The 17,330-nt window shown below is 38.5% G+C and overlaps 2 protein-coding genes across 3 annotated transcripts; both read right to left on the bottom strand.

Moving 5' to 3' along the window:
- Nucleotides 1-4,471: 4,471 nt before the first annotated feature.
- LOC137720460 (small ribosomal subunit protein uS12) lies at nucleotides 4,472-6,340 on the bottom strand. The gene is made up of 4 exons (XM_068459529.1): nucleotides 6,231-6,340; nucleotides 5,191-5,346; nucleotides 4,962-5,088; nucleotides 4,472-4,783 (listed from the first exon to the last, which is right to left on the bottom strand). Exons 1-4 carry the CDS (start codon nucleotides 6,233-6,235, stop codon nucleotides 4,643-4,645), a joined length of 429 nt encoding a protein of 142 aa, XP_068315630.1. The 5' UTR covers nucleotides 6,236-6,340; the 3' UTR covers nucleotides 4,472-4,642.
- Nucleotides 6,341-10,164: 3,824 nt separating this feature from the next.
- LOC137720689 (uncharacterized) lies at nucleotides 10,165-15,330 on the bottom strand. 2 transcript variants are annotated; one of them, XM_068459787.1, is made up of 3 exons: nucleotides 15,220-15,330; nucleotides 11,257-15,103; nucleotides 10,165-10,651 (listed from the first exon to the last, which is right to left on the bottom strand). In XM_068459787.1, the coding sequence occupies exon 2, from the start codon at nucleotides 15,001-15,003 to the stop codon at nucleotides 11,266-11,268; it is 3,738 nt and encodes a 1,245-aa protein (XP_068315888.1). In that variant the 5' UTR covers nucleotides 15,004-15,103; nucleotides 15,220-15,330; the 3' UTR covers nucleotides 10,165-10,651; nucleotides 11,257-11,265. The 2 variants fall into 2 exon arrangements, with proteins under 2 accessions (XP_068315888.1, XP_068315887.1); XM_068459786.1 differs by having other exon boundaries at nucleotides 11,257-15,016.
- Nucleotides 15,331-17,330: the final 2,000 nt, after the last annotated feature.

Below are 17,330 nucleotides of genomic sequence, written 5' to 3'. Positions count from 1 at the left end.
CCACTGGTTAAAAATAAAAAGTCAAACCTCACGTCAGTGTTGTCGTTGGTTGAGAGGAGAGAGAACGCAAAAGCAAACGAGAGTTAAATGGGTACCCATTTGCAAACAAAAAGAACGGTTAAATAGATAGCAGTTTGTACCCACAGTAGTACCCAAATCACCCATTTATATTTTACGAGTAAACAGTTATATCCATAACCATGTATTTATTTAAACCAATACCCATAACCATAATCGTCAAGTCTCAAGTGTAAATGGATGAACAACCGCGGTTACCCATATCCACTGGTATTTTGCCAATGCTAGTACTTTTGGTAAATGTCCTTTAAAATGATTGGAAAACATCCGTAATTCCTCTAGGCCTGTTAGATTTCCCAAAGAAACTGGAATGGGATCTGATATTGATTAGCAGAATGATCAAGGTGGCTTGATTTTCTAATATTTTCTACGTTCCCTGTTTAATGAGAGATTATTGTACTGTAACGACAATGATTCTATTCGATTTGAACTACACAGAGAGAAACTCACAAAGATTGTTGATCCGTTTCCATTGAAATTGTTCAATGACAAATCAAGAGTCACCAATTGAGAGGAGTGACATTATGTGGATGGCTAAAAATTGAACCTTGGAGATCGCATTCTTTTATTTTGGAAAACGATAGATTTTGTTAAATTAAATATTAAAATAGTCACTGACGAGGTTTAAACCCATGCCGTTATATAAGGTATCGTTTGGTATGCAGACGGGACGGGACGGAACGGAATGGGACGGGACGGGACGAGACAGGACGGAACGGAACGGAGCGGGAGCAAAGATGCCCTCGGATGGAAACAAGGAGGAAGAAGATGGAGACGGAGAGGTTATAATTTTGTGTTCCACGAATGTGGAACGAGTCGTTCCAGGGGGTGAGGTGGAACGAAAATTCACCCAAAACTCGTCCCGTGGAACAGCTCGTTCCACCCGTTTTAGGCGCACCAAACGTGGGACGGAACGCTTCGTCCCACTCTGTTCCGTCCCGTCCCGCGTACCAAACGCTACCTAAGGGTTCAACACCTCTTCACCACTGTGATAAAAGACCGCTTGCTAGAGATCACACTCTCTGAGATAAAGTAAAGAAAAACTAGATTTCTAAGACTGAAAACCCACCTAGACATCAAAGAATTAAGTCTGTTTTCGGAAAGATCAGGTAGCGGGGGGAATGTGATTGAGTCCACAACTAAGCATATATAGTTCTTCCAAAGCAGAGAGCTTGTTTATTGCTCGCACCCAAGAATAAAATCAGAAAATTTGGTGCATAGGAAAACTTAAAAACGATTCTTCGTTGCTTTATGGAGGTAGAGAAAATCCAATTTTCCAAGGTTATTTTTTAATTTTTATTTTTTTTAATGGTCTCTAAGTGGCCATTTTTTAATTGAAACGAGTTTTTAGTAGAAAAATAAAAATTGAATGCTATTTTTTTAGTTTTTAAAATTTAGATTCGAAAACTGTTAGTAATTAGCAAACGAGATTAAACACTAAAACAAAAACAAAAAACTGAAAATGAAAAGTAGTTATCAAATGAGATTGAACACTTGGCTTCTAAAATGTAGCATTTTTCAGTAACTAAATTCTCGCTACAAAGTTGTTGAATAAGTTCTTAAAACCCATTCAATCTTGTTTCAAGTCACAAGCTCTAATTAAATAATTATTCATTCATTTAATGATATATTGAATTGTTTGTTTTTTTATTGAATGGGGAGAATTTTGAACCTTGGTTTTGCTAATTTATAACATGTGTCACTATGAGAACCCATATTTTTCAAATGAGTATATATATAGATTAGATTAATTGGTAAGTTAAATTTAGTGTTGGCAATTTTACGATTAAGCAAGTATTTATATTAGCATGAGAGGATTTTAATTGTTTGAGGTGGAGCTAATACTATGCACGTTTCCATGGCAGAGTAGAACCTTCTTGATTATAAACCTATCCATTGCTATTCATTATATTAGGAGGTCGTATGATGACTAAGCTTGTAAGTTGGAAGAATTAAGGTGGAGGTGTCATTAAGGATTCATACAATAGACAAGTGTGTTTGTGACTCGTACTTTTACAAGTAAGAGCTGTCAAAGTAACGGGAAAGGTTATCTAATCTGGAGTTTATGCCGCCCATTTCATCCAATGAGGAAGAAGAGATTTCGGATCATTTCACCTATAAATAGGAGCAGCACCTTCTCAGTTTCAAGTGCAGCAATTATCTAGTCGAGAATTAGGTGAGCTCAATGTGTGATAATGGCATACAATGCATGGAATTGTTCACGTAGACAGAGAGTGTGTCCAGCTAAATTCAACCACGTTTACGTAACTAAACTTTATGCGGATGCCATTACCCTTGCATTGCAATGATTTTTATATAAGTAAACTTTATACGCATAATAGACTCGTTATCAATAAAAGCAAATACATCTTCTTCAAGGTAAACAATTATGCTATTAGTCAACCATTGATCTCACATTTTGTACACAATGGTGTTTCATAATATTATAGCAGAAAAAGCTCTCTCCACCAAAGCGGTTGCAACCAGTAACACTAAAACCAATGTAAGAAGCTTATACGCTATCATATAGCTTGCACACCTACCGATCTTCACCAACTCCTTTGCAAAATCACTAATTCCTCTCGATTTTAGACTCTTAATCCTAGAGTAAAATATACCATATGACTACTAACTAATTAAACCAACAATTCAATTAATCAATACCAATAATCACATGAATGATTCAATATACCAAAATTCAATTCAATTAATCAAGAATCAAGAATTCAATTTTTACCCTAAAAAACAGTTTCATTCATCAATAATCATTTATAGGATTCATATCTATAATCAATAATCAGTAATCAATAACTATATTAGTGTATTACTTCATGATTCTATGTTAATTAAACAAAATTTCATATTAATTAATCAACTGGGATTAATTATAATATAAGTTAAGAAATTAAGGAAAAAGAAAACACGAAAACCTTTACTTTTTCGTTGGTTTTCAAAAGGGAATGAGGGACGTGTGTAGACAGAGGTAACGGGGGACCAGTGATCCGACTTCAATTATTTTCTTTTAACCAACTAATTAAAACGCATCGTATGGTTAAGTATTTTCCAGAAAATAAAAAAATAAAAGCACTGCTGCACAGCAGCAGGAACCCAGAAAACAGGCCAAACAGCTATAACTTCCGACGGGACCATAGGGGCAAAACCACCGTTTTTGGGCTTAATTTCTAGCGAGGGGAGGAACGCCCCACCTTGTCCCTATGTAGCTTCGCCACTAAGGTCTTGAGTGCTACCAAGACTTCTCTTTAAATTAAAGAAAAACTAATGAAAATGGTTTGAAAATTTTGAGTTTTAACGATAAGGACAAAAAAAAGGGTAAAGTGAATAGTACTATGATTGACTTTTTAGTGCAAAAATGTGATTTTTCGTTAAAATAAACAGTACTGAGAGCTTTTTGTTAAAGTTCCCTTGAATTAATTCATTTTCTTACCTAAAAAGAGAAGAGAAGGTAAACTTATATTTATTTTTGCAAGTAATATATTGTCTTGTAAGTAGAGTTTTCTCTTCAACTCAGTTCAACCGTTTCCTAGGTGGATCCACCTTAGGGTAAGGTGGGTCAGCTAACCTCCCAAAGCTCCCAAATCCTCTATAGAAGAGTTGGATATTGCTCTTTGAAAATTTGAGATGCCCTTTAAAGTTGTCCTTTAATTTATCAACAAATTGCCTCTATGACACTAGGTAGGGCCTCTGCTAGCCTCGTGCCTTTGGATGCACTGTTATGGGCATATGTCGATAGATTTGGTCAACATATCTTGACATTTGTCGACATGCCCACTCAAAAGTTATTGACATCAATTAACATGTTCATTCGAAAGTTGTTAGCATATGACGACAGGCGTGCAATATGACTTAACAAAAGATCCCACCAAAGCTCGATGAAATGTCAACTTGCATATTATACTGTCGAAAAAATTTGGGCGCTATCCTTAGTGACCCCTCCAATTATAGTTTTTAGAACCGCCACCTTTCATATCCTTCCCTTCCGTTAGGCTAAAGTACGGCTTGTCCTTGCGTTCGGGTTGGAAGCCTCGTGACTCTCACACCTATCGCCGCTTGGACCTTCCGATACTCAGACCCTCTCGCCTTCTTCATAAAGGTTCGATTTTTTCTTCATCATTTCTTAAGCGCAATCAGATTACACTATTTTCGACCGAATATTTTGTGGGTATGTTGGATTAAAGCAGTTTTATCTATTTTTATTTCTTTGAATTTGCAGAATTTATGATTGAATTTTAGAGGTCACTGGATGTTTTAATGGAGGTTGTAACTGTGAGATTACTCCATTTTGTAGATGACCTCTACTTATAAGCACACGCAAAGTCCTTCTCATATCATACATCGTATTCCTGAAACAACATTGCAGCATAACAACCATAGATAAATCCGAAATTAAATTTTGATAGACCTCCGTTTCCAAAATTCTGTTTCGCGCGGACGCTTCCTGATTCGAATAACAGGAACTGCTTAGAAACTGATAAGTTGTTACAACTAACGAAAAACTACGCTACAACGACAGAGACTTAGGCATAGATGAGCTTCCTTGACAGGCTTAAGACCTTGGCTTTTCCTTTTTCTCCTTGAAGAGGGCCAGGAGAGAGACACCGGATACCTTCACAACCTTGAACCTGACTCCGGGAATATCTCCCACAGCGTGGCCCTTCCGTCCAAATCCAGCAATCAACACCTCATCCTGCGCAAACCACATACATATATACTGCTAAGTTAAGAAAACTGAGACGATATCGGGGCATTCACCAAGGATTCCTGGACTGTTATTCAAGATTTAATACACTTTGCGGATGAAGACCGCAATCATTGAAATGAGATTCGAAATTAAATCTGACATCCGGGCAGATGATAAGACTTACATTTTCCTCGATGTAGTTCAAGCAACCATCGTTGGGTACAAAAGCAGCAATCTTCTTCCCATTTTTGATCAGCTGAACACGAGCGCACTTTCTAATAGCGGAGTTAGGCTGCTTAGCCTCAATACCGCTGCATTAACAATCCACAATTGAGACCATTCAATTAAACCTAAACGTAGAATTAAACACAAAACACAATGTTGAGAGAAAGAGGGAGAGATAGAGATCTTACATCTTTTCTAGGACAATGCCTTTGGCATGAGATGAACCAGAGAAAGGCTTTTTCCATTCATTTCCAAGGTGGGACTTCTTGTACGACTTGTCCGCCCACCTCTGATTCCTGCGGTGGGTCTTGAGCTTACGAGCAGCTCCCATTCCACGTGTTTTCCTGCATAGCACCCACAATCTCTTAATCTCGAAATAAATTCACTTAAAAACCAGTTTACAAGAGCCAAAGAATGCAATCCAATCCCAAGGACAACGGAGCAAAAATTCCCCACCGTTAAGTTCAATGCAATCATGTAGGCATCAGTCAAGTGAAAAATTTAGAGCCAACTGCTCAAGCTTTCTCGCATTCAACAAAATCACTAAACTTCAAATTAGTTCAGAGTATAATCACAAACGAACCATTCGATTCCCCATGGTGCAATCAAACATCAATACCCGCATAAAATTCAATTCACTCATACAGCAACCGCTACTCGTTCCCAATCATTCATAATACGAATGCTACACCATATCGCCTGTAAACTTAACGAGGCTTGATCACAAAACCGATGAACCTTAACAAATACAATGTTGCTTTGATCTCGAATAAAAGAATCAAGGCTTCAACCACATTTGTTCAAATTACATCATAATTCCTTAGAAAAGCATGTCCTAATCTCCTTGCCCCAAATCAAAACACAAATTAAGCTTTGTCCAAGCTTGATTTAGCTCTTTGACGGTTTGACCGGAGCATAATTCAAAGCAACTATGTTACGACCTCTTTTAACAGTTAAATTAATCCTCTTTGTTTCAAATGCTTTCTAGGGAACCAAACAGAAATTGGAAACAAAAGATTAAACCACACAGAAATACATTGCGATAACATGAACCCTAATTGAAATTCTTTAAAGTTTTGATTTTTACCATGAAAATTTTCAGTTTGGCTGCACACAAAGCTTGGGAAAAACCAATCCGAGCCAATAAACTTATTCCAAGTAAAAATATGAGATTGTAGAGAGAGAGAGAGAGAGAGAGAGAGATAGAGAGAGAGTGTGTGTTAGGTACCCCATGGCGGCTGAGAGAAGAGGACTCTGGACTGCAGCGAAGCTACTGTGAGGAGTGAGGCGGAGAGGAAAATGCCGGCTGCTGAAAAACCCTAAACTCCAATTTTGCAATTCGGAGATGAGAGATTTTAAATAGCGTTAGGTCCCTATTGTTCTTTAGTTGGTACGGTGTCGTACAAATGGAAATTACGTATGTGTCCTTCTGACTTTCTGAGAGTTGGGCTTATTGATTTGATTGTATTGTTGCTAGTTATATTGAAAAGACCATTTTACCTCTGTATACAGCTTTTGATTTTCGACCGTTGAAATAATTGAAGATGGTCAAAGGACAATAATTAATAGAAGGTGTGCGTGAGATAAAAGGAGATATCTAGATAGCAACACTCATATTGAAAATTCTAGACTCACAATACAGTCGATCGACCAGCCATTCACATTCTACAATTATCCTCCATTAGAGTAAAGTGCGAAACTTGTAAATAAATCAATAAGTATAACAAATAGCGACTTGTTATTGACATTTTAAAAATGTCGTCATACACTCTTTAAGGAAAAAAAAAAATCAAAATTGTGCTTTGAGGCTCGTAAAATATCCTTTCAATAACAAAACTTTTTTGAAGTGCAAATAATAACGCTCACTTTTTGTTACATATCTCATGAAGAATTTGTAATACCTAATAGTTCCAAATACTTAATTATTAGTGAAGAGAAGTGATTTTCACACTCTTTTACCTTCTTACACATCACTCTTTATTTTTTGGCAATCGAATTTGATAAATCGTACGAAAACAACTGATACTATTAAATAGAGTTGCGTAAGAAGCTAAAAATAATACGTGTTTATCATTTCCCTTTGGTGATCGTCGATTATTAGGCAATATCATGCACTCTTGTTTGCCTTCCATCTCCTCTTTCACTGCACAACATTAATCCAATTCCAAGATCAATGGGACCAACATTTTTAGCCAAACAATCAATTTGTTCTTTCAAGTAATATGCATTATTTTCCTTGTGACTTCCTGCAGGAGAATGCACACTTGATCTCACCAAAGAAATCTCCTGTCAATTGAGTAGTTTTTTCTCGACAGCATATAGCGAATTTGAAACACTGAAACCATTCAGTTAGTACAAGAATAATGAAGAACGCATATAAACTAACCTTGTCGAAAAAGCCAATCTTTGGAGATGGCGCTCGGAGACATGAGGGCCTGATATGTTTAGAAACACTGTTAGGATCCATAGGGCTACCTCCCATTGACATAATTCCCTCGCGTGGATTCAAGAGCATTGCTTCTTGATTTCCATGTCCAATGCATGGTTGATCATGTGAATGGCTCTTCAGAATTGATTCCCGAGAGACATCACTCTCAAAAAAAGCCTGTCCGCTGATGGAAGTATTCAGACCGACCTCACACTTCTTCAATCGTTGATTCGCAGACGCTGATGAGGATGCTGAGGACCAGCCAACAAGGGAACTAGCAGGTGATGGATGAGGGGAAGACTGCGGCGTGCGCACTAGAGTGGATGGGTGACAAGAAGTTTCCCGTTCACCTTTGTTTTTCATTGTGGATTTCGAAGGAGTTCCCATGGTAAAACCACGGGAGGCCAAACTGACAAGTGAGGAATCAATTTTGCTCCTCGAGTACAATGGAGATTACTGAATAAGGGAGAACTATAAACCCGAGACTCGTGTGTGGCAGTGGGAGAACAAAATGGAGATGTCTTTTGGGGCGGTGTAATACTATTGGTGATGCTGCACGATACTCCTAAGCAAGGCATTTTAAAATGAAAAACTCTGTGCGCTCCGGTTAGCGTTTTACTTGATCTTCCTTCTTACCAGGGGCAGCTTTTGCAGTTTCCAGTTTTCATTATCTCCACCCAAACAAGACCTTTTCGCTGCAGGTGCATAAGATTAATTAATCCGGCTAGATATCTTTGGCGGTTTGCGAGATGCTGATGAGTTCAGTTTCCTACTTACAGCAGCAAGGTTCATTTCATTTCTCCGGTCCACGCGCATTAAGACTTTGCCTTTGGGAGGTTGGCATGGCTCTCATCTGAATACCAAAACAGACATATTCATCCTGAAATAACCTCAGAAACATGATTACTCACAAAAATTATAACGAAAGAAACTTACCCTCATCCGAGGAGAAGCGTCAGGATTCTTGGAAGCTGAAAATTTTTAAGCAAAACAAGGATATGTTTACACAAAGCACATAACAAAATACAAAGGTGAGGTTCACTTGTTATTAGCAAGGCCAGTATATACTTACGGCGAACATTTTGCAGGCCTCTCCCCCTTTTTCGACTTGAGACTTGAAGTCGTGACACTGGGTAAACTAGTCGGTTTCTGCGCAGATGATCTGTTGTCATCGAAAAGCTCAAACTCAATGCTTGCCATCAAAGAGGAACATCCACTATGAACTGTAGTCATTGACTCGGCAGACCTCCAGACTTCTTGAATCCCTGGAAGCTGATTCGTTTCGGATTTCTTGAATCCTCTGTTAACCATACACAATTCCTCAGGATCCAAAACCCCTGAAGCACAAGCAACCAATCAGACGTTTCAAACTTGTGCAGCAAGAAAATGTTCATAACAAGCACATGTATAACGATTTTCAACCTGATTAACATATACCTGCACTGGTGAAAAAGGCATTATCCCAAGCCAGGCTTTTACGAAAGCTACACCGGTTAATTCTCCGTGTTCTTTCGCGTTCCAAAGACTCCAAAGGTAAGAGCATTTCTTCATCATGCCCCAGATAGTTAATGGCATTGCCCGTGGTTCATGAATTCATGGTCTCAAGCAGCTCCTCAGGCTCCAACACCCCTGAAATTACGCACAAAATGTAAAATATCTGCAGTGAGAATTTGTTTGAGTACCCAAATTGCCACATTTACGCGAACCGGGAGTGATTGGTTGCTTGGAAAATGCAGCAAAAAATAAACAGAATTTAAAGAACATGAAAAGAGATGAGTTTCTTGGAGAGAGAGAGGACCTGGGAAGGTAAGTTGTTGAAAATCGCCATTGGAGGACATCTCTGTTGTTCTGGAGCTTCTTCTAGTGAAGATTACTACTGGGTATTTGTGTTCTTGAAGAGAGAGAGAGAGAGAGAGAGAGAGAGAGGTGGAGAGTGAATTCACACGAGGAAAATCAAAACTTTTGTGTCGAGAATCAATTAACGAGCGATTATTGGACATACCGAAACTGAAAGAAACGCCTGATTTAGTAGTGTTTTATTTTGTACAGACCTTTGGGTAGAAAATCAACCATTTTATGTGCATGCAATATTCCGACGATGAATATATAGTCGGAAAAGGATTGGGTGAGATCATTCTGTGATCATGACCATTCATCGTACATCGTGTGATCAGAAATTATTTAAAATTTAAAATTTAAAATTAAATATAAATAGTACCTAACAAAAACCGATCGCACGATATATGATGAACGGTCATGATCACGAATCCTTAGGAAAAAGGATCCGGCGAGGATCCTTTTCCTATATAGTCAACCATAAGTCAACAAAAAACTGGTCAACAATTTATATAATTTACTACCAAAAAATAAAAATGGAAAAAGTAACGTTTTCCTTTTATTGATGAGGTTATTTTAGTTTTTGTTGGATCATGAATATTTATACCCTTGAACAAGCAGAAAAAGTATGCTATCGCCCACCCGGGTAAAATACCAGCCCAGGAAATAAAAACGCACGACAGCCACCACAAGTCGGCCATAATCTTGCCGGATAATTCACCCTCATCACCGAAGATTTAACCGGCATCGGAGAAAAACCTCCACGATGGTAACATTATACCGACGGATGGGAACGAAGTGAGAATGGACTTTGTGCATATCCTGCTTTGCAACCACGGGAAGAGAAGGCGCATACATACATGTATCACACACACATCACAACGCAAAAGCATGCTACTTTTTCCCCCAAGCATTAAACTTAGAATTCTAACACGCTGTTTGAAAATCCCAAGTTTCCGAGCGCCCAATCGACCCTCAGAACCCTCCAGCAATCAGCATGGTTTTCAAAAAATTATCGGTATCACCGTTATTCAACAAAGGATAATGCACAATCATACATGATCTTTTGGCCCTATTCATCGATACAAAATGATGCCACAATTGCAGCCATCAAGGAAGGATCAGCGACCTCTGCTATACGTTCAAACAAAGAACCCTAACATGCATAAGAGTACAGAAGGAAGCAAAAAACAGGCATCTTCGTGACTAGAAAACAGCAAGAACCCTTGGCACAGATTAAATTCACGACAACCAGATGAATACACGGTCTGGTTACCTCCTTCAGCAGCCGATTCAGCTGTGCTCGTCCAAGGGCTTCCCAGGGCATATATACCCGCACGCTATGATTGCTATCTCTCTTTTTTCTTCTTCAGCATTTACTGTCCCTGCAATTAAACATGTAAAAGAAAAGTCAACTAGTGAAACAAAATGATACCAGATAGAAGACTTACAAAACCAAAGTTGTGAAAAATCGGAAGTTGAAGAATACATCAGATAATTGCATACTATCAAAGAAGGATATAGAGTAAAATCTGCTCATTATTCTTTATGCGACATGCTGTAAAACCTTATTCCCATACATCGGTCCAAGTGCCAGGGCACATAAAAGTAAGACCAAATTCAGTCTGATATTGAACGATATACATAGTTATCTCTCTCCCAATACCAAGTATAGATTTTGAAACAACTACAGAAACTCAGGACACAATGTCATTCTTTAAATTTCACCTCCCCCACCAAACAAAAGAATTTGAAAAAAGAAAATCTGCACAGGTAACTATTTGACACCAACCAGGCCGTAAGAAGGCCCTTGTTAATTCCTAATTCCCCAAACCCGTGAATCTGTTCACTTCCTATAGTTTTTCGTTTTCATTTTTAAAGAAATAAAACCTTTAAATGCTACAAACCTAGTTGAAAGTTTGCAGCTAAGCAAGAATAAGCAGAATTTCAAAGATCAGTGCAATGAAATTTAATCCAGGTCCATTATTACCTGACAACTTCACAGGTTATCGAAGGTGGAGAGATCAAGGTGCATCTGGTCATGGGAGGAAAGATCAAGTTGCATATCCAGTTGCATATGGTCGTGGGTGGAAAGATCAAGTTGCATTTGGTCGTGGGCGGAGAGATCAAGGTGCATCTCATGATCATGGGAGGAAAGAACAAGTTGCATCTCCTGATCATGGGTTGTGGCACTGGGAGAAATGCTAAATTGGATAGACGGAGTATAGTTGAGCTGAGATGGAGTATAATTGAGCTGGTAGTTTACAGGTATTGATCCGAAGATTTTGAATTTTCCCGCACTATCAATAGCTACCTCTGCATCAGAACATTTCTTGAAAACAACTCTAGCACGACTGCTCTCCCTATCAACTTCTGTTTCAGCTTCCTTCAGAGGTCCAAAGCGCCTAAACATTCTATTTAGCTTTATTTCTGAGGGAACAGAATTCACCTCAGAGAAGTTCATAACAAGTTCTGTTGGGGCATTCTCATCCACATAGCCAACAGGTTTCTCTGGCGGCAAAGCATTAACGGTTTGGGAATACCGCTTCCTGGTGTATGGCCTGCGACCCTCTTGAGGGGATTTTTCTGGTTGGGCAAGAACAACAGGTTGATAATTAACCTTCCTGCCCCTTCGAGGTGTTTGCTCTTCAGCGCCATTTTGGATTACCCTGTCTGTCCAATAAGTATCATTCATATCATCAAATTCAAAAGTTTCGGGCAACCCAAATGCAGAATTTGACTTCCTCTTTCTACCACCAACTTTGTCCACAGCTACATGCTCCATCCCAGGAAGCTGACCTACAGCTACCGAATTCCTAAAATCACAGAAGAAATTAACAACAGTTTTCAAGCTATGGTAATCCTTCCGCGGATCTTCTGCTGCCGACTGAAGTTGTGACAGCAATTCATCTAGCGATGAGTACTCTGTTCCATCAATTGTTTTCCCTCTATGGACATCATCAGAACTCTGGATGGCAACATCAGATCCATCCCCAGCAGGTCTGTCACTGTTGGACTTCACAATAGGAGACCCTGTAAGTTGGCTTGCAACTCTCTGGATGCATTCACCAATCTTAAAAGACTGCTTTGGGGGAGGTGTGGTATTAGAAACTTTTGCAACGGTAACTTTCCTTCCATCATCATCAACATGATACTCAAAACCCTTCCGTCTCTTGCCAGAGGATGGTGAGACCAAACCACCAGTTTCGTTCCCATCCAACCAATCACCACCGTCTAGAGAATCTAAGCTGCCATCCATTAATTCAGACAGGCTTCTTTCTTTTACCTTAGAATACACGCCACCTCTTAAATTATGTTTACGCTTGTGAGAATAGGTAATAATCTCAGGGCCAGAGAAAGTACCTTTAACATCCTTACCATTAGGAGTTGTATGCTCAATCCTTTCATCTTTGTTTTCCAATATATCTCCACAAGATTGGAATTCTGGCAAGTTATAGTAACCCTTCAAGCGATAAAATGCTAACATATGAGCCTTAGCTATCACAACTTCTAATCGGTCACTGTTACCAGACGGAAACCGTGCTAAAGCTTTTATGTATTCCAGCAATTTATTACATTCAAGAGAACTGGCACTTGCCGATTCATCCACTTCATCTCTTCTACTGGATTCTAGGCAGATCCCAGCATTTTCAACTTTCTGGAACCTAATCTTCTCATAGACTTCTTTTGGTATGCAAGAGCATGCTAGCCCCAATCCAACACGTCTCGAAACTTCTTCCAGTGCACAATTGACAGCATTCTGGAAAGCTTCTGAATTACCTTGCTTTTCTGACTGGGAAAAGTAAGATCGAAAAGGCTTTAAACTAGATGGTTCATTCCAAGCAAACGTGCGGTCCCCAAAATATGCTACCAAAAAGCAATCCTTTTTGTGATATTTCATTGCCTTCTCAGATGCAACTGTATAATCAAATATCTGTCCAGGCCACCATGGATGGCTCTTCACTTTACCCCAAACTAAATCAGATGCAGAGAACACATGATTTTCTGGTGGCAGCTCGTATCTCGGTTGAGGCACAATTTCTGAGCTTCCTTCGATAGCTTCTTGTTTAAGAATTTCCTCTTCACCCGCTTTTGGTTGTTCAGCATCAGTAGCTTCTTTTTCACCTTCCATGTATTGCCCTCCGTGTAAACCATCTAGCACAGCATCAGTAAATTGTTCTTTAACTCCTACCTCATGCACAACATTGGTCTCGGCTGCAGTCACAGAATCCAAAACCTCCTCAGTGTCCATGGGAGTAATATCCCCTTCATCTTCTATCTGTTCCCCTCCATTTAATACACCCTCAGCATCACTCACTTGTTCATTGACTTTCTCTGCTTCCATATCGGGATGAACTGGAGCAACATAAGCAGTCGCAGACTTTTCTAAACACTTTTCAGACTCCAGGGATTGATCTGCTCCATCTACGCCAACCTGTTCAGTACCATTACCGTGGCTGTCCTTTTCCATCTCTTGCTCTGTATTTGATTCAACCAGCACAGTATCATGGAACGTGTTCTTGCCTAGACTCTCTTCAGGTTTCAAGTGCAGTTCTTTTTCAGAATTCAAACGGCCCCTTCCATCTGTTACTGAAACTACACCTCCCGGCATTACTTGAGCTGGCAGAGATAAGGTAGTTGAAACCAAAGCAATATCATGAACCATGTCCTCTACACTCTCTTCAGGTTTCAAGAACTGATTTTTTTCCGAATCTTGTGCACCTGTTGCTCCCGTGTCACTTCCAAGAACTACTTGAGGCGGCATAGGAAAAGACACTGAATTTTCAGGTACATTGCTGCCACTATGGGTGCTACCACCTACTGGCTCAATCTTAACCAGCTGTTCTTCAACTGGTTTACTCGAATTTTCGTTAGTTTTATCAGTTTCCTTACCTGCAACTTTGGAAGTCAGAATATCTACATTGTCCACCCCGGCAACATCACCACCACCAGCAGAAACTTGGCTTTGTTCACTTGAGGGTTTGGGATTACCTTCTTCATTAACAGTCACTGTAGCTTTTTCAATTCCAGGATTCCATACTTCATCATCTGAAACACCAGCTTTTTGTGCCTTCAAATCATTGAGTGCATCAACCTCACCAACAACCAACTTCTTTTCATGTTCCACAACCTCCACCAATCCACCCCCGGAAACTTCTACACTTTCCCTCACAACTACTTCACTGACGATAACTTGTGTTTCACTACCTACAGGTCCAATGAAGGAACCCCCAAGTCCATTTTCTGCTGTGGCATCCTGTGCTTTTTCATCCGAAACATTAACTTCCTCTGAATCCACATCCTGCCTCACAACCATCTCAGCTTCCTCAAAATGAACAACCTGGGTTTCTATAACCGTTGAACTAACATCTGCAGCCACAGAATCCAGCTCACCCACTTTACCACCATCTCCTCCGGAAGATCTCACATTTCCCTCCGACCCCGTATCAACCTCAACCGACTCATCACGTCCCACCCCCTCATCGCCCCCATCCCCATTGGTGCAAACTCCACCAACATAGACATTAGAACCCAGAACCTCCACCATTATATCATCCCCCTCACAATCACCGCCTTCATCGTCACCAACATCCTCCACAAAAGACCCCTCAACCTGACCCTCACTCACACAAGCCTCGGCCCCAGCTACGGTTTCACCAGCTACATGTCCACTTACACTCACAGTGGACTCTGACCCACTACCCACAGCAACATCCGCATCCTTTTGCTCATCCATTGAGAGATTTTATCTGGGTATTTTCCAAAACCATCAACTTCAACTTCTTTTCATTTTTTACTTCCAAAAATTACCAAAAAATTCGAAAATTTGATAAACCCTAATCACAAAACTGAGCAAATCTAAGCATGCAATCGAGAAAATTAAAGCAGAATATATGAAAGCAACATAATTTGAAAGCTTAAAGCTCGAAGGTCAGTGATTGTGTGTGTTTACCTCCAGATCTTCCGAACAAGATTAAAGCCTTGAGGCTTGTGGGTTTAGGGAGGGGAGAGAGAGAAAGAGAGAAAAAGAGCGAGAGAGAGAGAGAGAGAGAATGGGTTTCGCGATTTTGGGTATAAGAGAAGTGTACTTTTGGGACATCCAGAAATATTAAAATTAAAATTGCACGCAGAGGCCCAATAATTTGGTTTCGGGTGATGCTTAAAACTATTTATTCAAACCAGATATAACGGTTTATAGTCGAATTTTTTTAACAGTAATATAAGTTAAATTTAAGATAATTTATTACATGTTATTAGTAGAAAATAAATATGTTAATTAATATTAATAATTTAATATTAATAACTACATTATATGATTTATAAAATATAGTTTAAATTGATAATCACCTTATATGGTTTAAGTTGATTGAAATTTTATTCCATTTTAATTTTTTTATCAAGGTTCTTCTGATTTTTATCCATGTGGCTGTATTTCCAATGATCTCAATTTAAAATAGTTTAGTATAGGAGGTTGATCACATTTCCTCGAACATTCAAGAGAAATCTAATTGCTTAAAATTGTGCCACATATTTAACGAGATTTATTTCATTTTGTTTATTGATTTCATTCAAACCCTATTGAATCAACAAACCATGAGCATCAAATTTTTCCATGAGATGATTTTCAACACCGACGGAGATAAAAAAATGGCCAACCAATGGCTGACGTGTGGAAAAGAATAAGTGAAGGTATGAAAAGTGATGAAAATGAATAATGATTGTTGAATAAAAATCATAAAAAAAAAAGCTCGAAATCATGTCAAACAAAATCAAATCATAAATTTTTGTAGCAATTGTTGACCAATTTTTCTTAATTTTTTTGGGACTTCGAAGTTCCTCACGAAAAGTGAATTCGGCTTATTACACAAAAAAAAAAAAGAGGAGGTTGAATAGTACTATTAGGCTATCCACAATTGGTGACAGCTGGCTTAGTAGTGACCCTGACAAAGAAACACGTGGCTCTAGTTATAAAGAATTACAGACTTGCCGGATCCTTTTTACGAGAATTTCATGAATCCTTTAATTATGTCTGTTCGTCATATATCGTGCGATCAGTTTTAGTCAGATATATTGTTTATATTTAATTTTAAATAAAAAAATTTATAATAATTTTTTACCACACAATGTACAATAAACAAATATAATTTAAGGATTCTCAAGATAAAAGGATCCGACGATAATCCTGACTCATAAAAAATGACATCATCATCAAAGCCAATACAGATGACGTACTTCAATTTTATGGGATCTTTGACTATCTTTTGTTTTGTATTTAGAAAAATGAAGTAGAAAAAACTAGCCCATAGGTCTTACTTCTTAGCTCGGCCACTGGGATTTAACGATGGGCCTGCTCATCCTTCTCACATGTACCTTATGTACTTTGGGCTGGATGTTTTATTAGGAGCCCAAATTCTTGATCCATTTAACTGTTTTTTCAAGGACATACTAACTTAATTTGAATTATGAAAATGTGAATTCAAATTTGGATGCATAGAGAGCAGCATATTGTTACAAATAAAGTCAGCTGACACCAAATCACTTCTCGTTCTCCTTTTTTACTCAATAATTATTTAGAGAGTAGAGAATCAAACACAATAGTTTAGACATAACGAACTAAGGAAATATGTTAGCGATACCACATTTTTGTACCATCTGATGTGCATGGCACGTCAATGATTGAATTCATCTCATGGATGTCAATGACTCAATTGTATGCATCAATTACCACATGTGATGGTACACCAATATAATATAATATAAATATGTGGTTTCTCTTGCGTTACTCCAAACTGAGATATAAATCTTGCCTTATTATCCTTTAATTCACAAGTAATAAGTATTTTTGACTTCAATTAACGTTACTCCAAACTGAGATATAAATCTTTCCTTATTATCCTATAATTCAAAAGTAAATAAGTATTTTGACTGCAATATTCTCGAATTTGTTTCACTCTAAGAAGAGTAGTAAGGTTGGTTAGACTTTTCATAATTAAATTAAGAGAAGATTGAAATATATATGGCTCAAAATGGAAAAGTGATAAGTCATACAACGAGAGAGATAAA

Source organism: Pyrus communis, chromosome 16 (genome assembly GCF_963583255.1).
Source record: "Pyrus communis chromosome 16, drPyrComm1.1, whole genome shotgun sequence".
NCBI lineage: Eukaryota > Viridiplantae > Streptophyta > Magnoliopsida > Rosales > Rosaceae > Pyrus > Pyrus communis.
The sequence above is the reverse complement of the archived record's forward strand: the minus strand, read 5'-3'. Positions and strand labels throughout refer to the sequence as shown.

Excerpts from the sequence above, each read along its gene's own strand:
- LOC137720460 (XM_068459529.1), bottom strand. Across the intron at positions 5,089-5,190 it reads GGCATTGTCCTAGAAAAGAT|CGGTATTGAGGCTAAGCAGC; the intron begins GTAAGATCTCTA and ends TTGTTAATGCAG. Across the intron at positions 4,784-4,961 it reads TGAACTACATCGAGGAAAAT|GATGAGGTGTTGATTGCTGG; the intron begins GTAAGTCTTATC and ends TGGTTTGCGCAG.
- LOC137720689 (XM_068459787.1), bottom strand. The coding sequence starts at position 15,003 with ATGGATGAGCAAAAGGATGCGGATGTTGCTGTGGGTAGTGGGTCAGAG.